Genomic DNA, 25,653 nt, shown 5'->3' with positions numbered 1-25,653 from the left:
ATTCGTTATTAACCTTTTATTAGCCGTTATATCAACTACTCCTTTCCTTACCTCTTCCGGTTGAGAACCATCCGTCATAACTTTGTGTACCTCTGCTACTACTGTCATTACATTTATCCCTGGTTCGCTAGTTTCGTTCAACTGTGTTTCTTTCACTTGAGTCTGTGGATTTCCGTGTTCGTCCCCGTCTGGTAATTCCTCACTGATACTGCTCTTTGTTAAATTCCTGTTGTCTTTACCCACTAAGTCCTGTAGCTCATCTGTAATTCCGGTGTTCGAGGAAGCATTACGACCATCCTCATTACTGCTGCTAGGCTGATTAACCACTTTACTTTCTACTGGTATTAAGGCAGGAAAATCTCGAGTATCGAATACATTTGATCTTTCATATCGACTTGTCTCGCATTCTCTTGCTTCATGAGATTCTGAACCACACTTGAAACACGTTCTCTTTTGACCACTATATAACAACTGAATTTGAAAACCATTCACAGTAATTTTCGATGGAATATTCTTTTTGACATACATTTTGGCGGTACGTATACCACTTAAAGCACCTTTAAAAGGACCCTGGTTATAAACATTGCGTCTTAGGCCCTCCACTCTACCATACTGTCGAAGAATATTCGTTAAAACCTCATCCTCCATCTCCTCTGGACAGTCTCTAATAGAAACAAAGGTAAACATTGAACTTTCGTCTGTTACTTTCAAAGAAACACTATTACCTGTGACATATTTCCCTTCGAAGTCTTTCACAACACGATCATAAACCGCCTTTTCAGCTAACTTGACAATTACCTTTTCTCGTAGAAACTGGACTACTTGAAGATCTTGAAGGCGAATACCAATATGTACAAACAATGCCGCACTTACATCCTCTTGCGTTGGCTTTGTGTTCAAGAACACTAACCCAATAGAATTCACTCTTCTTAAAGCAGAAGCCATTTTTCCCTTGGTTCAAACAGTCTTATTATAGTTTTTAGGGAATAATTCCCTTTAAATGAAAGGCTTTACAGCCACACGTCTAGATAGGGAACCCTGAGGCACCAGCCCCAGGGTACAACGACTAATCTTCCCAAAACCCAGGAGGGTGTTGATGTTAAATTTTCACTTTGGAAGATTAAGTCTACAGTTTTTACGTAATTTCGCCGATGACCACACTTCCTACATAATCATCAGCTTCATAGTAGACAAGAGGCCACAGCAATACATCCAAAGTTCCAAAACAATCTGAGATAGCGGAGCTCTGGAACTACTGTCCGTTCACCTCGACGGTTGGGTTGAGACTCGTCTAAAAATATTTAATTAGCGCAATTCATGACTTTCCAATAACATAGTTTTTGTAACATTTTGTCACTTTCCTGGTTCTAGTAGTTCTGGGTGTATGTTGCACATTGTGCTGCTTTGTAGTAACTGGGGTGCAAAGACCGGCCCCACTTACCTCTTTGGCACACGTGGGTATACATATATTTGGATAGGTTCTAGGTACAGTAAATTCTGATACTGTCACTACATCCTGCTCATCCTCTCCCCCCCCCTCTCTCTCTCAAATGACACAGTTGCCTGTAGGAATTAACTTCTTAAAGTATAACACATCCCTAATGATTTGGCGTCCACCAGTCCTGCAAAAGCCAAAGAACCATTTTTCATTTGCCTTGTAAAATCTAGCTTGGTATGGAGGCAGTGATCTTTTTACTTCAGTGTGGTGTCACATCCTATGACACTGTCTCCCACTTTGGTCTCAAGAGGTTTAACATAACACTTGTCTTTATGGTATGCTTTCATCTTGTACTTTGTTGTTGTATCCTTCCCATATTCAACCATGTCATTTTGGTTAGCCATACTCTGGCAGTTTGGTTCATATCGACGTACCAAACAGTCATATCACAAGGGACTCCTCAGTAGAGCAGTGTGGTATGGCCTAATAAACAATTAGGAAGTCTCTCAGTTCTTGTTTCCAATCCCCATGTTGGAATATGGTAATATTTATAGTGTTCTTTATAGTACCCATAAACCTTTCCACTTCACCATTGATCCAGAGTCAAAGTTGTGTTGTTTTTCTATTTTTGAATCCTGTTCGATTAGCATTCCTGCAGCAAACTTTGCTGGAAAAGGGTGGGCCATTATCTGTACAATCCACTTTTATAGGATCTGAAAGAAAGTTTGTTCGGAAGATTGAAACAATTGGACACACATTTGTGAAGGTGGATTTAGAGGAAAGATGTTATACATAAGAATTAAAGTTCCTGCTTAGATTAGTTCAGGACTTCAACAAACGGGTACCGACTGTAGTCATATATGACCAATATGATGTACAGCCAAGTTGACAATTAATGCATTAATGTTATTGCTGTTTTTCCACAATGAAGGAAAAACACTTTCACCAATGACACTGTGGTGAGGAAGTCTTTCAATGGATAAATGAGGTTCTTTGAGCTGTCATTCTATTCCACCTTCCTTCAACAAACCAAAAAATAAAGGCCGATTAACTGATGAACCACAAATTAATAAAAAGTTCAGAACAGACATGGATAAGAAAAAAGTACGTTCTAGAGTTCGTTCATCTTTGTCCAGAATGGTAGAAGTAGAGAACATTTCATGTACACGAAAATTTGAGAAAGAATACAATTTGTTGAATGCATTATTTTTCCATATTGCTCCATTGCAATGATTGCTCGTTGTACTTACTGTACTAGATATCGGGAATATAAATGCCATATAACCATCCAAAATGTGACAATTTGGTGTTCAGTGCTAAGGGTTGCGTACAATACCTTAGGCTTAGAGTATTGTACACATCTACCAGGCCAGGAGTTTACAGAATCATTGTATTTGTATATATAAGTATGAATCAATTTCCTCTAACTTGTCGAAAAGATTTGTGAAAAATTAGATCATTACTTATCTATGCTTATAGGAAACAGAAAGAAGTCTATAAAATTTCTTAGTAATCCAGCAATCATATTTCTCTTTTTTTTTTTATTACATTGTTACGTAAATCTAGAGCGTTAGCAGGGTTAAAATTACGCCTTTCTTAAAAAAGAATATACATTAAACCATTATTGATGGGGGTAATTTTTATTCATCTCTCTCTCTCTCTCTCTCTCTCTCTCTCTCTCTCTCTCTCTCTCTCTCTCTCTCTCTCTCTCTCTCTCTTTATATATATATATATATATATATATATATATATATATATATATATATATATATATATATATATATATATATATATATATTTGTACATATATATAAATATATATATATATATATATATATATATATATATATATATATATGTATGTATATATATGTATACATACATATATATATATATATATATATATATATATATATATATATATATATATATAATTTTAGTCTGTAGAATGTGACAGGTTTAGCTGTTTTTACTTATTGTTATGGATGCAAGGATTCTCAGATACACAGAATGCTTCTGTAGCATGTAGTAAGATTTACACGGTGTTATGTATCCTTTGAATATGTTTCTAATAAGCAACTACATCAATAAAAACATCTTCCTCTAACAATCCCAGTTAGCCAACCTACTGTTCTAGCGAAGTTCAAAAGGAGATTTAAACCACATTACTTAAGACAACTTTTTCTTTTCAGGAAAAGTGATCTTAAGGTCTTGTTTGGAATAAAAGCAGATGAAATTAAATCATCACTGTTATGGTAATATAGTATATTATTCTGTCATTTTAAACTACATAGTTTCATAGAATACTTTTGTATTATCTAGCACAGTTGAACATTGTGTCAAGAACTATAATTTTTTCTTCTGTTTCACTGAAATTGCCAAAGGCAGCTGAATTAGACAAATAAGGACCACATCTGTCTGCTTGTTAACTATTTTGTTGTGTTCGCCAGTCCAAAGTGAAAGTGGACATATACCATCCTTACTATCTGTTTGTTCAGTCCATTTGGCCTATTATACATTGTTGAAATAAGAAAAGAAATATCACTGAATACAATACCGCGTCTTAAGTTTAACTTTGCTTGTTTCTACACATTTAATATCAAGGTCGTAGTCCAAGCTGTAGGACGCGAGGGTCATTCTTTGGCTGCTATTTTTTGCCGTATGTGGCAGTGCATACCACTCCGGTCCAGATTAGAGTGTAGCCTGTGCCCTCTTTCTTCTTCTTTTTCTTCGACTTTGTTTAATTGAGAGGTGCGAGATATGTCGGGTTTCGACAGAAGAAAGAAAATATTATTTGAACCATGATCTTTATTCTGGCGCCAATGAAAGCGAATCCTCTCTGGCGGTGCAAGATTAGACTCAGAGTCAATACAGATATTGACCCTAAGTAGACTGGCCTTTTGATCAAGTCATTGAGTGCCACGATTTTATTGTGGTTATAGAGAGTCTTGAAAACTCTAGACTGGAACACGCTGCGACCTATTCAAGTCTGTATTGGTTACTCTGCGGGAATGAATAATTGTCCTTGTATACAGGATGATTGATTGCTATACTAGAGATACATACTTTCGGATCTATTACCGAGAGATCCACTGGTAATATGAATCAGTACTCATATTTTTCATTGATATGATCTACAACTATATACATGTGGAAGCAACTTTTGTCGGTGGTCTTGCCTACTTTACTTACCCTTACGTAACTGATCTAGTATATTGGATTTTTACCTCATCCAGGGGAGTGGGTGCATCGGTCCCCTGACCCCGCCCCCCCCCCCCAACCTAATTGACCTAGAGTGCCATAAATCTTAAGAAACAAATATTCATTTCATTCTAATCATGCACATGTTTTTCTATTAGCATTTGCAGCAAATCGAACGTGTCTGTACTAGTAGCCACTGTTAGGCTATGGCTATGAATGCTGGCAATCGTAGACACTTCCATAAGGTTAATGTCGCATTCAAACTCTCGAAAATGATTGATTGGTATGAACATTATATCAGAAGACCATTATTTGCAATTTGTTTTTTAAATTTGTTTTACTTATTTTAGTTATCTGTCTGTCCACCAATCTGCCTGTGAGGTTTAATGAACAAAACCCATTAACCAATTATTATTATTATTAATATTATTATTATTATTATTATTATTATTATCATCATCATCATCATCATTATTGTTATTATTATTATTACCTGCTATGCTACAGCCCTAATGGGAAAGTCAAGATGCTATTACTCCAAGGGCTCCAGCAGGGTAAATAGCTCAGCGAGGAAAGGAAGTAAGGAAATAAATAAACTACCCGAGAAGTAATTAACAACAAAAATAAAATATGTTAAGAACAGTAACAACATTAAAATAATTCTTTCATATATAAACTATAAAAACTTAGAAAAAAAGATGAAGAGAAATACGATAGAATAGTGTGCCTTAGTGTACCCTCAAGCAAGAGAACTCTACCCTTAAACAGCGGAAGACCATGGTACAGAGGCTATGACAGTGCCAAAGACTAGAGAACAATGGTTTGATTTTGGAGTGTCCTTCTCCTAGAAGAGCTGCTTACCATAGCTAAAGAGTCTCTTCTACCCTTACCAAGAGTAAAATAGCCACTGAACAATTAAAGTGCAATAGATAACCTCTTGAGCAGGGAAGAATCGTTTGGTAATCTGTGTTGTCAGGTGTACAGTATAGGACAGAGGAGAATATCTAGAATATATCAGACTATTCGGTATGTGTGTATAGGTAAAGGGAAATGAGTCGTAACCAGAGCGAAGGATCCAATGTAGTACTGTCTGGTCAGTTATAGGGCCCAATAACTCTCTAGCGGTAGTATCTTAACAGGTGGCTGGTGCCTTGGCCAATCTACTACCTATGATTAAAATGATTTTTAGAATGTGTACCACTAAACGGCACTTTTAATTAATATCAGTGTGAAACTTTGGTTTCAAACTGATGGGAATCTTTAAATAGAGATGATATCAAGAAATACTTTAGATTATTAAGGTAACTGTCTACGAGGATACCAAATTTAGAATTAGAAATTGTTGAAATATTTTGTGCCTTTTGAGGAAAATCGTTGTTGACGTAGATGTGAGTTACCCTTCGTCTTGGACAACTCTCCTCTGTCCGTCTGAAGAAATACGCAGACAGGACACGCAAAGGAGCTCCTTTGAACTGTGAGAAATTCAGGTCGCGACCTAATTTATTCTATGAATAAAGGTCAGTATTTCATGGGCGTACTGAAAGTTGGGGGAAAATAAAAGCAATTCAAGAATATTGAAGTGCTGGGTAACTATAGAGGTCAGCAGGGTAGTAAGAGCACAGTGGCGGCGTACGGAAGTACGGATTGGACTTGGAGGAGTGTCGTCGAGTGGAGTCGGAGTCTTAGAGCCAGAGGCCAGAATCCCTCACTCTCTCAGTCAGAGTCAGTGTGCGCACGGCAGTAGTGGGTGGTGGACGCCAGAAAGCGTGCTTGTGTCCCGCTGCCGGTGTGCGTCGGTCTCCCTCCAAAGTGGCTTTCTTGTGTCGTGCATTAGTAACGCCGTGCCGGCCGGTCCTCTCAACTCCAAAAGCCTTTTTAAGATAGAGATCACTTAAAAGGTATCCTTTGGACGTGTCAAAGGATCTGGAAAATAAGATGGGAACTTCTTTTATATCATGGTAAGTACACGAGAGATAAAAGTCAACTTTAACTTTTTTTTTCCCCACATGAGGTCATGGGGCATTGGTTACTCAGAACATTTTAATATTTAGTATATATATATATATATATATATATATATATATATATATATATATATATATATATATATATAGTGTATGGGGTCCTATGTTTTTTTTTTTTTTTAAGCTCGGTGTATGTTGGGGATAAATTTATGAACAAGGAAATTCGTGGTAGGCCTACTGGTATTTTATCGGCGACATTAGGTTGGGATTGTCAAGTACAACATTTAATAAACTAATATTATTGCGGATATGTTTGAGGGCAATAACTATTCAACTGCATTAAAAACAAATACGAAAAGAAGCACAAACCATTCATAATTATTTTTTATTTAGAAAGAGCAGGCAAACTTAAATCAAATAGTTATGTTGGTATATAAGGCTTATATAATGAAGATAATGATTGATAAATGAAACAAGGAAATGAAGGTTTCTCCAGCAAAACTGGAATATAACTGAAAAAAAAAGTATAAACGCAGTATTGACATAGAAGTCATAGGTACTGAGGCAGTAATATTATAGCGTTCTCGAGACTTGGCGTAACTTCATATTACCAACTAAATATTTTGTGGAATTTAGAGATCTCCAAACGTCAAACACTGATTTGCACTTTGATAGTTGAAATGGCCATTGTAAGAGTTTTGAAATTGGAGTAACGGAAGATGGAGAACAGTTATTTCACAGTTTTTTTTTTATTTATTTTATTATTTTTTTTGTGTGTGACAAAAGCCTACCAAAAAATAACTGAAATCGTCGATTAAATGTTGATATTTTTTTTCAATTCACCTCATATTTAATTTGTTTGATTTCTTTCGAAATATATAAGGCGTTTATTTTCTTCAAATGCATTCAGCGAGGCAATAGACAATAAAAGACGAAGGCAAAATGGTATTGAAAGTTACCTGTCGCTCAGTTTGTGCAAGTCAGCCCAATAAACATCGACATTTTCTGTTGCATCTTGCAAAGTCTGTGGCCAGTTTGAGGTCTCTCATTTTCATTGTTTTCAGTCAAACTCTTTTTAAGTATATTCTACTCACTAAAGTCATCAATTAGGAGATATAGATAGTGTAGGATTTATAGATAACATAGTATGAAATTGGTTTTATGTTTATATTCATGAGAAACCATACTATCAGTTGCAAGTTACAGTTTTGTGTTTGTTAGTAAATGAAGGTACTCTTGGTGCTTTGGCATGTTCGGTCTTGAGTAAGCGTGAACCGGCACTAAAGAGTACGTTTCCATAGTTCAATGCAAGCAAAATACTAATTTGCGATATTCTGATGCTTTTTAAAGTTATAATACCAAGGAAGAAAGAACTTTTCAAAATATCTCGTACGTACTTCCATACTTGCGTGTTTCGTATGGCATATATATATATATATATATATATATATATATATATATATGTGTGTGTGTGTTTGTGTACTGAGGAATATAATAATACAGTGTCACAATGTTGATTACATTTACAACCCTAATCCTAGCAAAAATATACAGATTAATAATTAACGAATTCTAAAAAAAAAAAAAAAAGCCTTAAACACAGACAGCAGGGGAAAGTAATCTGGGTCTGACTAGAAGAAACAAAATGAAAGGCAAGGGAAAAATATAATTCGCGTGATCAGTAATGAACAACACTGATAACAACTTGGGGGGAAAAACCGTGTTGTATTTTTTTGCAAGACGTAACCTTTCCATTATGACGAGTGACCTGATGTTTAATCATCGGGTATCAAATAAGAAAAACAGGTTCTTCACCTTGTTTGGTTAATTGCAATGAAATGCGTGTGATAAGCTCGCCAAATGGGTTGTTTGCTCAAGCAACTTGCAATTTGCTAAAATAGGTACGCCAAGATTATTAGTATTTGGTGGCAAAAAAACCTGATAGATGTCAGCGTTTAATACTGGAAATGAGATTCACCACAAAAGTTTAATGCTCTTCTGTTAGTTTTGATGAAGTCGGAAAGATGAAATATTTGAATGTGGTGGATGCTGGACTTCTAAAAAGGTCAAAATATCACAGGAATGAATGATTATTCTGGTTGGCTCCCAAAGAAATATGGAATAGAGTGAAAAAGAAACATATAAAAGATGAAGTGTTTGCTCTTATATAGACTGGCTATCCATCAAGGCAGATATGAATAAGATAGGAGGAAGTTAAAGATAGACAAATCGATAAATGAAGGGAGAATTATAGTTACCTTTATTCTACTTTTTGTAATTCTAATTTCTAGTTTCCAAAATAATGTCTTTAGATTATTCTTGTTTTCCATTTGAAAATAGATAATGTTTAGACTGGAGTAGAGCAACGCCAGTCACTCAGCTGTGATCAATATAAGGACTTCCCTTTAAGGCATTAAAAGTAAATAAAATGGAAAGCGAAAGTACCAGGCGAAACACTAACCAAAGAGAGCAACTCGGACGAAAAGTGAATCAAAGACTTCTCATGGTACGTCCAGTCGTAACTAAGAAGGCTTATTAACAATGCACATGCCACTCTCTAAATGGGTCGTACCTTAACGACATGCAAATGTAAACAAACTCAATCCTAAAGTAAATGTGTTCGATGCGGTTTCTTGAATGTCATGACTCTGAGGCATTTTAAAGACTTGTAAAGCAGGGTATCTGATACTACAGTCATACGTTCTCTTTATCACCATTGCTTTACCGATTTCAGGATAACATTTTAGAAAGAGGGGCACTCAGTAGGGAACATGCTTCGCCACGCCAAAAAGTCTTATTTTGCTCTCAGCTCCACTGCCTTCTTGTACTTTGATGAATATTCTTCAAGATCTAATGGATTTGCCCTTTAGCCGTACCCCACATGTCATTGGAACAGTAGTTTTTGTGTAATGTTCACAAACAAAAAATAAATAACAAAATAGTTGCCATTTTCTTAACATTGCTATTATTTTCAAAGTACTGCTGCGTACTTGTATTTTGATGTACTTTATCTGAAATGTTACAGATTCATCCTTGGGTTATACCCAACATATCTACCGAGTTTGGTCTTAATCGGTACTGTAGTTTTTAAGTTACACACAAACAAGCAAAGAAATAAGTAAACTAAACAGACATGGGTGAATACATACCCTTCTCAAAATCTTTGGTTTTGGTGAAGGCATTAATGAAAATTGGCGTTACAACACCTTAGCCTTCTAATTTACCTAATTCCCCCGCCCTTGTTTCTGTTTGCTGTTTGACCCCTCTTACCAAATTTTAAATTCATGGTACAACGGTAAGATTTTCCCCAAGTTGCTTATCGGAGTTGAATGATCTACCCGGCTACAAGGACCCAAAGTGAACCAATCATACCAAACGAAGGCCCATTATATTTTATTCAGTTGATTATATGGTCTCACTAACAGCCCGTCGAATTGAAGATATTTTCGAAACTATTTCCTAATCATTCGTGTAAAGTAATTTACAATATATTCAGGACTACCGTTGAAAATGTATTTATCGTATTTCAAGTTATTTTACTTCAGGTGGGCGCTTTTAAAATTGATTTTTTTTTTATTTATTGAAATTATTTGTGTGTAGGAATTTAGGACCATTATCCTTATAAGGCCACTTAAGATTTATTTTTGATTTGTCGTTTCATAGCATTGTATGTGTTAAGCATATTTTCTGTTCATAATTCCTTTTTTATCCGTAGCTACTTTCATAATCAATATAAACTAAATTATTTTTAGGGAGAGAAATGACCTCGTATTTCATATTTTCTCCTTACTTCCTGATATAATTGACCGGATAGTCTCTGGAAGTATGGCTGACAAGATAATGGTTAGGTTTATTTTTGCTTCTGGTAATCAAAGACCTCAGTTATGAATTTCTATTTCCATATATATATATATATATATATATATATATATATATATATATATATATATATATATATATATATGTGTGTGTGTGTGTGTGTGTGTGTGTGTGTGTGTATAGTGTATGTTTAAGCTTTCAAAGTTCCTGTTGTCTTTAACTGGCCTGGAGGTTGATTGATGAGGTGGGTTTTATTGCTAATGTCATTTTTCAAAGGTTAATAGAATCTCCTAATTAGTCCTTTTCTCTATTGGGAGTCAAACTGATAGAATCAAGATTCAGTTCAATAATTAACCTTAAGCCAATAACATAATTACATATTGAAAATTATATATTCTATGACCTTTCGTTTTCTTATTTGGAGTCTGTGTTTTGCTGTTCAGAACTCTTCGTCTTAATTGGTTTATCTCATTTGTACTTGAAGTTGCATCAGCAGATGCGGTGGCCTATTGGAAACGTACCTGTCTGGCGATTGTCAGACCGGGGTTCGAGTCCCGCTCAAGCTCGGTAGTTTCTTGTAGTGTTTACAACCTCACCATCTTTTTTGAGCTAAAGATGGCGATTTTGGGGAGCTTATAGGTCTACCTGCTGAGTCATCAGCAGCCATTATTTGGCCCTCCCTAGTCCTAGCTTAGGAGGAGAGGGGGCTTGGGCGCTGATCTTATATATATATATATATATATATATATATATATATATATATATATATATATATATATATATATATAAATATGGTCAGTCTCTAGGAAATTTTCCTGTTAGCTATGGCAATGTTACTGTCCGTTGTCTCTGCCATACACGATCTGCCTTAAAACCTAATGGTTATTGTAAGAAAGGACACTTCAATGTATTAAGTGTCTTCAGGAAACGACCATGTCTGCACTTTGGAGTGTAAATGCTCAGGCAAATGGAGTGAGTAGTCAAGTGCTGATGTTTTCGTTGCAATTTGATATCCGGAAGATCATGAAATGGCTCGCTCACTTCCTTCGCTAAGGAAATTGGATAAGTACAGGATGCTAACAGCCTGGTGATTTTTTGTTCATGCTTTATGCTTATATCGGTTACTTTACAATTAAACGGTTGCATCTGCTAAGCTCTTGACAATTATTTTTTTTTATATATTTTTTATTCTTTTTAGAATAAGTGTGAGTTATTAGTGCATTATTTTCGCATCTCTCTCTCTCTCTCTCTCTCTCTCTCTCTCTCTCTCTCTCTCTCTCTCTCTCTCTCTCTGCATTATTATACCCCTTATCAATTTTCGCTTTTTTTTTCTTCGTCAAATTGTTAACAGCGAGTGCTTGTATAATGCCCATGCAAATGCAAAACTTCTTGCCTTCAACGATATAATCTCGGTTTCTCCGAAATCGTGAGTAATATACCTTTTATAGGAGGAGTCCTTGAAAAACAGATGCGATTATTATTAAGAAGAACTACCTGATAGGAAACAGAGGGAAAAATATTATTTAGGATGGAAACGCATCACGATTGCTCAGGGCAAAGTGATAATGAATGGCAGTACTGGAAGTCGTTACAGGAATAAGTACATTTAATTTTGGATATAAAATCTTCTTCTCTATCTTACACACACACACACACACACACACACACTATGTTTATGCCACCCATTATTATTGTACCAATAAATTGTATCAATAAATCATGGCATGTCAAGATTGAAACAAAGAGCTCTCTCTCTCTCTCTCTCTCTCTCTCTCTCTCTCTCTCTCTCTCTCTCTCTCTCTCTCTCTCTCTCTCATTAATGCTTCATCATTGTGAATTTTGAATAGAGAGTAACAAAAGTTTAAGAATTTAAGGTATTTCCTAAATATTCTGAAATGTATTAACATGGCATGCGTGTGTGATCATGATTAAATATTGCACATTTTTATACGTAAGATTACGCACATACACGCACTCTGGAAAACACGCACACACACTCACCCCTACACACACACACACACACACACACACACACACATATATATATATATATATATATATATATATATATATATATATATATATATATATATATATACATATATTTATAAACTGTCACTAAACACATGACTCATACTTTTAAATATCAAATGGAAAATGGTACTTAATATCGAATTCATTCTATCTTAGAAATAGAATTCCCAAAGGGTATTACATATAAAGGTGTATGCTGGGGCCAATGTGCAAGCTTGAGTCCTTTGTATCGATACAAAATTCACTGTCGACTTCTTGATAAGTGTATCCAGAGATATAATATGTTTTTCGTCTGTGCTGTACATAGTCTTGCCAAACTTGGTGTTTGTGCTCAAACTCGAAATCATTTCTTTTACACCATGATAGCTGATTACCAAGTTATTAACATGTGAATATTTACAATTCTTCTTCTTCTTTTTCTGTAGATTGCCCGGTGCTTTTGTTTGTTCATTAGATAATATGACTTTCATAGTTACAAATATTAGGCCGCTAATATTATATGCACACATATTCCCGTTGAGATGTGTTATTCCCAACGTAGAAAGTAATCATTATTACTAATAACTTTGTGCAGCTTATTGCCTGAAATTATGGACCTTACATGTGTTAGTAACAAAACTATCGTAAATAGCAATCAGTTACAGATATAGCAGTCAGCTACCATGGTGGAGATGGGATGCTTTCGATTGTAGGTAGAATCACCTGAATTCGACCGGAATACGTAAATCAGTGTTGAAAAAACTTTTAACTCCCATGATAGCTGAATGGATAGGCCAATTGGCAACTTCCGTATAAACATACTTATAATACAATACCCCTTTTGGTACTGTTCTGGGTAGAGCAAACATGGCATTAAAAGTGACTTGAAAGATATGTGTATTCACACACACAAACAGACACACATACACACACACATATATATATGTATATATATATATATATATATATATATATATATATATATATATATATACATATATATGTATATATATGTATATATATATATATATATATATATATATATATATATATATATATATATATATATGATTACTAGCTAAGCTACAAACCTAGTTGGAAAAACAAGATTATATATATATATATATATATATATATATATATATATATATATATATATATATATATATATGTGTGTGTGTGTGTGTGTGTGTGTGTGTGTATATACACTGTGCACGTGAAAGAGTGTGTGTATGTATGTCTGTCAAAAATATTCACCCCATCCTTTTATAAAGGAAGATAATGAACGAAATCAATGGCAGGAAATATGTGATTATATTGGCTATGGCTCCGCTATGTAGATTGATTCTTAATCACAATGTATTATCATAATGGAATGTGCGGGGGATAGACTAATGAAATTAGACGTCTTTTCATGTGCCCTTGAGAATTAATGAGGCTTTGTTTGCTCGTACTGCTGAAATCTCATTAGACCTTGTTAGTCATTATAAAGCATCATACTACTGATAATTACGGATGGACAGCCTCTGGGTAAGATTCCTCTCTACCCGCTGATGATGTGGAAGAAAACTTCCTGAGATAAGTGGTCCTCAAATAAGTACGCCAGATCTCTCTCTCTCTCTCTCTCTCTCTCTCTCTCTCTCTCTCTCTCTCTCTCTCTCTCTCTCTCTCTCTCTCTCTGTTGCTATTATATTATAAGGGAGGGAGAGAAGTGAAGTTGGTTTATAGGCCCAGGGTGATCAATTTGTGGGGTTTTGTAATTTGGGGGTTCTTCGGTCGAGAGTAATCAATGCCCGATCATATGATCAATCAGTGCTTGGTGAAGGAGTCGAAAGTTCCTTTTTAGAAGGCTGGAGAGAGAGAGAGAGAGAGAGAGAGAGAGAGAGAGAGAGAGAGAGAGAGAGAGAGAGAGAGAGAGAGAGAGAGGCAAGTGTTTGCTGGGGGTGGAAAAAGGCTGCGCTGCCACAGCTTTGAATTTGTTGTTGGTGTCGAAGCGAGGATTGATAAGGAAGTCTGAGGAAGATTTTCACATTTCGTGTGTGTTTGAATAAGGCTAAAGATCATCACGGACGATTCTTCAGACTTTTATGATGTTTTTTCAAGTGATGTTCATGTCGCTCGCTGAGTCACGGCACTCATTAGCTCCTGCGACATATTATAAATAGAAATGTGTGAAGTGAGCTAGGCATTCTGGATGCGTGTAATGGATTTAAGGCAGCAGACTTTTTGGTGCTGATTTTTCCTGTTGCCAAGTGGCTTCTAATTAATAAGCTCTTTTAGAATATATCTTTCTTCACAATTGTTTTAAAGAGACAGTATGGATATAGGAAGGGAAGTTAGAAATTAAGGGGGCCTCTCAAAGTTTGTTGTGTGACCTGCATTCATGAGTAAAAAATTTGCAGTTGATGAATCAGCTATCATATTAGGGGAATTCAGAATTTGTCTTCAATTTCATCGTTGCAGTTTTGTAAGGAATTTATTAGATGATTCTCTATAGTTCAATTTATAACTTTGATATTATAGAGGCAATTTACGTTATTCTAACTTCACGCTTTGGCCTCAGCTTTTAGACTTTTTAGGAGGCTCACAAACGCACAGACTAGAATTGCCTGTATCTAATTTTGTTTTGGATATAGTATTTTTTAATAGATCTAGATATAATTAGTGTATGTTTCATTTACCTTCATATACAGTATATTATTTTTGTTGATAATTAGTTATAAGCCGTTTTATCTTCCCTTTCAACAAGACAAATTTTAAGATTCAGAGATTTATGGATACAGTGTACTGTATAAGCATACCTTCGTGGTCACTTTTTTGGTGATAAGAATAATTAGGTTTTGTATTACGAGAATCTTTTATAATTTCTGTAATATTAATCACACGTGTTTGAGATTGATATGAAACAAGACTAATGTGAAAAGATAGAATTTTCAGTCAAATCTTTCTCCCAGTTGTTATGTAATGATCCCGTAGAGTTTAACGTTACTATTTAGAAAATTTCTTATGACCACGTGAACTAAATTTGTTTTAAAATAACCTGGATTTAAGCGATAAGATATATTTATTTTCAAATGGCAATCAGATTACTTTGAATTGCGTTTATGCCAACAACTTTTATAAATTATAATTGGCTAAAATTCATCCTACTTCATTTGCGACGGAATTGTCACGTAAATCACAGCGCCTGGCCGCCGACTGAACTTGCTTATTATTCATTAATTCATATTATTCGTTTACATTAAACAAACTACATCCACTTGCCACAGAGGCTTATTTTCTTAGCTCATCACTTAATAAAAATATATTGTAAACTCAGTAATGTTTTTGATTTATTAACATGCTTTTGTATTAACAATTCAACTTCAGACGAATATGTTACAAGACTCAGCTCAACTTGAGTGAAGTGGAACTAAATATTACTCTTCTTTGCGTGGTGAAATGTGGTGAGCTTTTTAGAGGCGAGGGAGGAAACGAAATATATCATTAGAGAAAATAAAAAGTACAGACAGTCTGTTCACTTGTCTAGGCGATGCCAGAAGATCTTTCTTTTAAAATCACAGAGATCCTGTCTGTTCTGGCTCTCTTTCCTTTTATTATTATTATTACTTGCCAAGCTGCAACCTTAGTTAGAAAAGCAGGATGTTATAAGCCCAGGGGCTCCAATAAGGAAAAGAGCCCTGCGGGGGAAGGAAACTAAGAAAGAAAAGAAGTAATTAACAATTGAAATATAGATATTTAAAAAAAGGTAGCAACAATTAAATAAATCTTTCATATTTAAACTATAAAAACTTTAACAAAATAAGAGGAAGAGAAATAAGATAGAATAATGTGCCCGAGTGTTACCGCATGTATTATACAAAATATAATATATGGATCTGTTTTAATCTTAGAAAGGGTCATTTATGTTAATTTTTTCTATATTTTTTATAAAATCGTACAAAGATTTCGAAGAAATAGTATTAAGTTTGTTCAAAATTATATAAAAAAAAAATATTTTTGCATCCGGCGCTTATATGTATTCTGCTTACAAGCATTTGTAATGGAAATACCCTGTGCTGGCATGACCCAGACATGATCTGCAACAGTAACCAGTGTCCTGTGGTATTCTGAAGTCCTTTTCCTTTGTAATTGTTGTTACAGAAACCTGCACGTTAATCTTTCATGATCGAGGTTTATGTTTGAGCATTTTTATCCTCCGTCTTTCTGCGGAAAGACTTTACAACAGAGGGTTTGACAACTCAAACATGATTAAAGATATAAAGTGTTTTCTGAACTTTTAATCTTAGAATCCAAGTAATGCTATTTGATTTTGATAAAACCTCGAAAAGTCAAAAAGTCCTAAATTTTAATTTTTATTTTTTTTATCTGTTTCTACTTTCGTTCGTCTAACTTCAATTTCTATTTTATTATTCATGTTTCATTCAGTATTTCAAAATTTTTAATGATCTATTTATCCAAGAATGCGATCTTATTAAAGACCAGCTTTTAATCTGTGCTCATACTGGCTTGGTTGGTGGGGTGTTATTAATACACATCTCATTTTGTTCATTATGAAAACTCACTGGGTTGAATCTGCTCCCTCAACGAGATCGTCCCCATGTCTATCGCCAGAAACCCACGTCTCTTACTTGTCTCTTTCATTATAAGTGTAATATTTGTTCATGATTTATCCAATTAACATTGGTACATTTTCAGCTATCCTTCCAAAACAGTGTCTCACCATTGCCTATCTAACTCTAAGCGAGAAAGTTAGACATTTAACACCTGTTCTCTTAGCCTGCATTTACTACTTTGGGGGACACACGAAAGGAAGAGACAGAGAATGTACCATATTCCCCCATAAGGCCTTTAATTATGAGTCTTTCCTTTTACGCAGCGAAAGCTATAATAAGGCGATAGGATTTACCCAGAGAGACCAGGTCTATGGAAATTATACCGACCGCCAGCAACCCTAAACCCCACAATTTTATCTGGGTTCTTAATACCCTGTGAATAAGTACGTGTCGGGGCGTCTCGTAAATCGTTGGTCATCTTACATATATCCTGTAGGATGCAAAGGAGCCAGACGCACATCCTTCTGTCAAAATATAGACCTAAGCGTGTTATATCGCTTCATGAATGAATGGAGCTTATGGGGATAGATTCCTTTAAACCTAACGCAAAGTAACAAGTTACGCAAGGGTTTTCTCAAACATGTGAAACATGTAGTTAAATGCCACATAGCGAATTCCAAGGATATTAGCCAGATTCTTTGTGCTATTTTTTCTGGTCTTAATGTCTTTTGATACTTTGTTTCTTGTTAAAAACAACTTGTTTTAGAGGGTAATATTACGGCGAGAGAGAGAGAGAGAGAGGAGAGAGAGAGAGAGAGAGAGAGAGAGAGAGAGAGAGAGAGAGAGGTAAGTAACATAAATATAAATTGAGAGTTGAAAGATATTCCTTGTCACTGAAATATCTTTCTCTTTATAATGGTTCAGTTCGAATCGTAGTTTTCATAAAAAAAAAAGAACATCGAGCCATTACTAAAAAGTCATCCATTTATTGAGCTAAGTGGATAATTGTGTAAATCTCACTCAAGCATCCTTTGTGTAACTTCGGATGATCTGAAGTCCCCAAACGAGTGAATGATGTACTTATATCCATCCTACTCCCAATACACATCTAGTTCAAAGGCTTCATTGCTTTCATCTATAAAAATGCCTGCATGGAAATTGATCAAGGAATGCTTTACTTTTTCTTCCGTACATCTGCCGAGCGCCAAACTTCAGGTTTTTTCCTAATCACTTAATGAATATTGATCAGTGATTTTTTAGTTCTTCCTTGAGAGAGAGAGAGAGAGAGAGAGAGAGAGAGAGAGAGAGAGAGAGAGAGAGAGAGAGAGAGAGAGAGAGAGAGAGAGAGAGGAAAAGTAGCAGAATCTTTTTAGTAGTTTTCGAAGATTTATGCTGCGTTGATGCTCATCTACACATGTAGATTTTTTTTACGTTTCTTCTGCATTTTTCATATATAATAGAAGAAAGTGTTTGACTAATATATATATATATATATATATATTTATATATATATATATATATATATATATATATATATATATATATATATATATATAAATATATATATATATATATATATATATATATATATATATATATATATATATATAAATATATATATATATATATATATATATATATATATATATATATATATATATATATATATATATATATATATATCCTGTCACACTGTGCGGCAACCACCCAGAAAGCACAGTCTCCCACAAATTGCCTTGTGCTAGTTAGGAAAGGGGGAGAGGGTGGGAAGGGTTGAATATCTGTGTCTGTGCATATCTATCTAAATATTTAGCCGTCATTTTTGACGGGTCACCTACACTAGTCATGAAAATTACCTTCTAGTCATATTTGCATTCAAGTTTTTTTTATGTAGCAGTCATTTTTTCCTTCATTGTAATTTGAGTGATTTCAGTAAAAGTGAATTTATTTGATTTGGTTTAGATTTATTCACTTTTCTTTGCATCTTTATTTCGTATTTAGTTTTGTCTCACAGCTTCAAGCAATTCATTGTTGTTTCCCTTCGTTTCCCTTGAAGCAGTGTACAACCCCCTATGCCCTAATTCCCTGAATACTTCTTATCGCTGTGCAACATGACCCCACAATACTACAGCTGCACCACGTTCCCATCTCCAGATGTCTACACGTCTCGTTTCCTGTACTTTCACTCATTAATTATTTCTTAGGCTGCCTTCCCTTTCTTCTGGCCCTGATAACTCCCCTTTCATCCCCTCCATCTTTATTCGTCTTAGTTCCTTATTTGTCGGAGATAAAGTCGACAAGGAATTGTGGGTCTTCCAAATTAATGGAATCAGATGGCTGGCTGGGCGCTTCCGCTTGACCACCATCATCGTTTAGAAATGTACTTTATCTAATCTATTTGTCGATTTAAGATGAAAGACTATTTATTCCTTTGTGTAGTTGATTACGCAAAATAAAACAAATGTTCTATTCAATATCCACATATTGAAGAAATATGTATGTAATTATTTGTCCTTTCGTAAAAATGTTTATCGATTTTGATGCTGGAAAAAAACAATCACTCTTGTAAAAAATATTCCTTGTTTTCAGTTCCCCAATGGACTGCTATTTTTCTTTTGTAAAATGTAGTCGATAGATCTTCGATTCTGTCTCTACGCCGACAGACTAGAAGCTAGATTACATTTTAGTGCTTTTCAAAACAATAAAGTTCTACGAACTTGGCTGTTGGAATTACGTTAGTGATGAAATTTATCAGGTCGTTTTGAAGTCACAGATGTAACTTTTCAGTTCAAAAGATAAATGAAATAGCCACTTAAGCAATTCATTTCTGAAGACGACTGAGCAGTATTCATTACAAAAGACGAGTGCAAAGTGATGAGTCCATGTGACGAAGCCAAAAATAAAAGAATTCGTGAAAACATATCGGTACTATTAAAATGGATTTCTTTATATAAATTTTTTATTTAATGTTGCGAAATAAATTAAAGGGTGAAATTATTATCAGGAGTACACCACTTGATATCCAGCTCAAAGTAAAATAAAAAAAGGAGCTTGTTCATAGATCAGAAATTGTTAGAACCATTTAAAAAAAATATATCCCATAACGTATCTCAAAGGGTTACTTTGATTTTGGCTACGGTAGTTTTTATTCGATTTTATTTCATAGGTATGCCCGGTATATTTTGAGAGACTGTTAAGTTAATTTTTAAATTACATGGTGTATGTAACGGAAACCTTTCAAACTTATCTCTGCTTGATTAGCTTAATTTTTTAAAAATTTCTTGACATTGAGTATTTTTCATACATGTCTCAGTATGTTATGTTGGAGAGAGAGAGAGAGAGAGAGAGAGAGAGAGAGAGAGAGAGAGAGAGAGAGAGAGAGAGAGAGCTAGGTAATTAGTATAGTACTCTTTGAGTGGTGAATGGTTTTATTGTAAGGATAATAAAGTTATGATAAAGTTTAAATTTGTGTATTTCGTTGTGAGAGAGAGAGAGAGAGAGAGAGAGAGAGAGAGAGAGAGAGAGAGAGAGAGAGAGAGAGAGAGACGTATATCCCGAGATAAGTGATGTGTCACATATATTCTTTATTTCAAAGTACCTTAACTTCCCAATTCTGGATGGAGGTCAGTCCTTTTCATTGATCTCACCGATACATAAGTGTTTGGATGGGAAAACCCATATCTCATTGCATGGAATGAGGCCATACTCCGTACGAACCATGGTCAAGTGGCTTGTATTGGAGTGGGTTCGAGAGAGAGAGAGAGAGAGAGAGAGAGAGAGAGAGAGAGAGAGAGAGAGAGAGAGGGGGGGGGGGGGTCGGTGGGGGGCTATGGCTCTTCTGGTGTTTTGTGCTAAACATATACAAAACAAAAAGTAATTTTAGATGAAAATAAACCGATCAACAATGAATGAACCCTTTTCTAGCTTGTGGACCATTATCAGATTTTAAAACGTAGTGCATGAAAAAAAAAAATTTTTTTGAAAGAGAGAGAGAGAGAGAGAGAGAGAGAGAGAGAGAGAGAGAGAGAGAGAGAGAGAGAGAGAGAGAGAGAGAGAGAGAGAAAAGTGCGGTTGTACATATTGTGATAGTTTTTATTGTTATAGAAAAGGAATTATTAACTAATGTTTTCGGTGCTTCACTTCAACAGAGAAAGTCATAATAAAAGAAAGTGCAGATCTTTGATGGCAATCAAATCACAGATAGGGAGGAAAGGAGAAATTATATGTGGCAGGCTTTTGACAACGGTATACTTTTCATTAATATATAAAAATGAAAGTTAGAATCTCAAAATAACTTCGATGAGGCTCTCGGCTACTTAGCTCTATTGGGTAAGTTAACAGATTTATATGAATGGGGTAAGAAAAACGTGGATGAAAGAAAGAAGAGAATAGATGTAACCTAAACCCATAAGTGAGAGTATATCCCTCCCGGTCCAACAACTGATTACCGAAAAGGAAGATGAAAGCGATTTTGTCAGGGTGGCTTTGGGTCGAAACGGACTTTTGGAGAATGGGGTAAGAGGATCAAGGTTGTTGTTATTGGTAAACTGACCGTAGCCAATAGTTAAGAGGTTTTCATGTTACCAGCTCGAATGTCCCTTTATTCTTTTGAGCATTCGTTGGCTTATACTAACATGTAGTTATAAACTCTCGGGTGACATATTATATGTTTACAGATATGGCGTTGTTCCCTCTCATATAACAGGACTGTCTATGATAGATAATTTTACTTCCAACTATCGAAAGTATTTGGTATACATACATACACACATACCTATATATTTATACAAATAATTCATAAATAACTCCTAATATCAAATTCTCTATGCCTTGCGATCAAAGACTCTAGAGGATATTCATGTTTTCATAAGATCTCTTCTGGACGGCCAAGGATTCGAACCTTGACGGAGTTTAAAGTGAATTGACAGTTTGACTATCGCGACCAGTTGCTCTTATCAAATAAAGTAATTTCACTTTGGATATCTGATCCTGAGGCTATACGAATTTGACATAAAAAGTTACTTGAATAAGTTATAATCACGAGTGTTCTTGATGAATCCTCCATACAGTATATACTAAAGAACAAGTGTTTGTCTATATATATATATATATATATATACATATATATATATATATATACATATATATATATATATATTATTTATTTATTTATTTATTTATATCCTGTCACGCTGAGCGGCATTGCCAAACATATAACTACTCGGTCTCTCCCCGTCCCTCGGGTGAGAAGGAGTGCCCGGAAAAGTACACTCGTAAACCACATCCTCCTACAAATTGCCGAAAGTGCCGTGTTGTAGCTAACGAAATGGGGAATTGGTGGTATGGTTTAGCCGTCATTTTTGACGGGTCGCGTACACTTATGTATGTATGTGTGTATAAATACATATATATATGTATGTATATATATATTATAATATATATGTGCGTGTGTGTTTGTGTGTTTGAATCCCGAATTCCTCAAATAACAATCAGTGTCACGATAAATAATGTTTTTGAGCAAATAGAGACTTAACGCTGACCAATAATGATGCATCACAGTGCCAACAACTACAATGGCCGAACAGAATGAGTGATGCTGAAGGATAGAATACTTTTTTTGTTTGTTAAGTACTGACGGAGAAGCATTTAAAAAAGGATAGGGTTAGATGCCGTCGCCACAATCGGGACAGGAACTGGGCGTTTGTGTTGTATCTGGTGCAAAGGCACTCGTGCCACAAGGCTGCTGCTGTCACTAATACATATATCATCGTCAATGGACGAAATCTCTTACTAACCAATATACTTTTTTATTGGATGACTCTAATATTATTTATGGCGATGCATAGTTGGTGTGTTGTTATGAAGAGGGGTCTCTCTCTCTCTCTCTCTCTCTCTCTCTCTCTCTCTCTCTCTCTCTCTCTCTCGTAATGTTAGAATCAGCCATAATAACCTTATTTTTCATTCTATTTCTATCTTGAAAAATTTAATTTATATTTTTTTTAGCAAATGCGTTCTTACCTTTTAGTTTTGTTGATAATGAAAAATATACATTTCTTAAAATCGAAAGAACAATTGCAATTCACTTTTAAAGAACTATATGATTTAAAAGAACATTGTTAGATATTTGTATTGTTTCGGCTCTACGACCCTTTGCAGTATATTACTGAGAATAATTCTAAAGGTTCGATTGAAAAAAATCTTGCTTTAAAGCCTTACTTTCACCGAAAAGTAGTTTAATTGAGGTTACTGTTGGGAGATGAAAATCATCGTGTGAGTATTTTGAGGGTTTACGTGTGTGTATTATTCTAGAGAAATTCATTTAAGCAAATCAGAAGAAATATTGGGTGATCAAGTAGGTCGAAATCCCACCTAGATAATTTACTTCTTGCATTTCTGCATGAATCACAATGCATAGATATGGGAGGAAATATTAGTCCTTTATATTATAAAGTTCTGGTGTACCAAAAATACGCAATAGATGCTCAAAATAAATCTTAATTATATTAATGGAGATGTGATTTATTTATAGTAAAAGAAATGTAAAAAAAAAAAATTACAGCTTGGTCAGATACAGAATTTCTTCAGGAAATCGAAGTAGCATTGGAGATATTTATTTACGAATGAAAACATTTAAAGCTTTCTATAGTTAAGTCTGGTTTAAGTCTGTTAGTATCAATTACTTTTATTTTTGATGAATATTTTGGCAATACAAACAAACAAAAGCTTTTCACTTTTCATAATTCCTAGTCTTAAAATATAGACAAACTGTCATACCACCCTGTCTTGGCCTGATGAAGGTGACCTCTTGTGTTTCATTGCATGGTAGAGTGACCAACCTTTATACCATCATGAATATTGTTACACTCTCATGCAAATGGACAAAACTACAACACATAATATACTTGAAATAGTTTATAAAAATCCTGCTACAGAATACCACAGAATAAAGATTTGCGGCTCTGCTCATTGCTGGCGATATGTTGGTTGTTTAATCAGGGAAGAGAATTATTCACTGTCACAAAACGTGGATGTTGCTCTCAGTGACATTAACGACCCCATGATGTCATCAAACCCTCTGTTGATATACTTTTGTAAAAGTGTAACGATTTGTGTAAATAATTTCGTATCCACAGCCATCAGCCATACTACAGGATAAAATATCACATATAAAGCCTACACAGGCAAAATATTGTAAATATTTATTGTTCACCTTTCACACATATCTAACTGTTTCACTAAACCTTTCTAGTCTGAGAAAGAAATCTCTTAAGGAAACCCTAATAATTTTGCCTCGTCATCAGAGAATTTTTTTTTGTTTTGGCTACGTATCATTGATTGATTTAAAGATGGTCTTTTCCTTCAGTAAACCCTTCTTGGGTTCATGTTCATTTTTCTCCTAAAATAATGCAAATTAAGAAGCAGTAAATTATTTATGGAGAAAATTGTATTTTGTAGAGTGCCCTATTCGTTGTTTACCAATCGTACTTTGTACTGGAAAATTTACTTCACACAGATTTGATGATATATTTTTAGCACATTTGTTATCGTATAATTTTAGCCTCTTTAACGGAACTCGGACTTTGCTGCTTATCTCTCGTTCTGCTAAAATTTGCTGCTTATCTCTCGTTCTACTGAAATAGCTGTGCAATATTAACTTCGTTGTCTTCACAGCGGGGGACCTTTTCTTGTAGTTTATGGGAAACATCTTAATAATGATTAGAGTTCAAGAAACATCTCTTTGGTAAATGTGCAGTATAATGAGCCGATTTCCTCCCGTGTAGTGACATATTAACGTGTGTGCTTGTTTGGCAGCTTTGAGGAGAATTTTTCCGTCTTTTATTGAATGTAACTGGCAAAACTTTTTTTCAGGCAACCGTTTTGTTTCGCATTTATTTCATAGATGACGTTGCATAATCATGTGCAGAACTATTTTTTTTATTCCTTTTGAAAGAGCCAACGTAAATAAAAGATAATATTGCCCAGGTAAGGATTTGAAACGGTTCAAAAGTATACTACTTTTGCTAGTGACATTTCTCTGAATGAAAATAAAAGAATTCGAGATAATTTAGAAGCTGTAATCACACATCACATGTGTAATTGCTACATTGCCAGAGAATCGAGGCCTATTAAATCAAGTTTCGATCGCGTATTGTTTTTCTCGATCATCTGAACTAAACTGGTTTCTAAGGAATGGCAGGCAGAGTGCATGTCATTCTCTCAGAGCCAACGGTTCTCCCTCACAGTTTGCTCTGCTCTCTTCTCATGGTCGATGCTAAATGGTTCTGTTTCTCCTTTCACATTAGCTGGCGTTATTAGCTTTCAGCCAAGCTTCCGGGATGACTTCAGCCGGCGGCCTAACAAAAATCAATTTGCTCATGCACGAATCCACGTGAACGTAAACAAACGAAGTCTCTCTCTCTCTCTCTCTCTCTCTCTCTCTCTCTCCAACAAGCAAACAAAAGCATAAAGACTAACGTGTGTGGTATTTGAGCCAGTGCCCGACAATCTCGAGCCTATTGTAGAGAGCCGGTGAAAAGAACACAATTGTAACCACGTTTTTATCTTTTTTATTTCTTATGTTGAGACATTTGGCATCACCATCTTGGTATTCATGAACAAAAGAGCCACTCGTACGTCCTCGGAAATTCTTTTCTTGTCCTTT

At 35.0% G+C, this 25,653-nt stretch overlaps 1 protein-coding gene across 9 annotated transcripts in view; it reads left to right on the top strand.

The window, feature by feature from the left end:
• Nucleotides 1–6,284: 6,284 nt before the first annotated feature.
• The window catches only part of Ppn (Papilin), a 359,463-nt gene continuing 340,094 nt past the window's right edge, over nt 6,285–25,653 (top strand). For 5 of the 9 annotated variants that reach the window (XM_068378581.1, XM_068378575.1, XM_068378576.1 and 2 more), the window contains exon 1: nt 6,286–6,597. In XM_068378581.1, coding sequence (XP_068234682.1) covers nt 6,575–6,597 — 23 coding nt within the window. In that variant the 5' untranslated portion in view covers nt 6,286–6,574. Of the gene's footprint in view, nt 6,598–25,653 lie in introns of all 9 variants that reach the window. The other 4 variants (XM_068378579.1, XM_068378577.1, XM_068378578.1 and 1 more) reach the window with 2 other exon arrangements.

Source organism: Palaemon carinicauda, chromosome 8 (genome assembly GCF_036898095.1).
Source record: "Palaemon carinicauda isolate YSFRI2023 chromosome 8, ASM3689809v2, whole genome shotgun sequence".
In the NCBI taxonomy this organism is placed as follows: domain Eukaryota; kingdom Metazoa; phylum Arthropoda; class Malacostraca; order Decapoda; family Palaemonidae; genus Palaemon; species Palaemon carinicauda.
The sequence above is the reverse complement of the archived record's forward strand: the minus strand, read 5'-3'. Positions and strand labels throughout refer to the sequence as shown.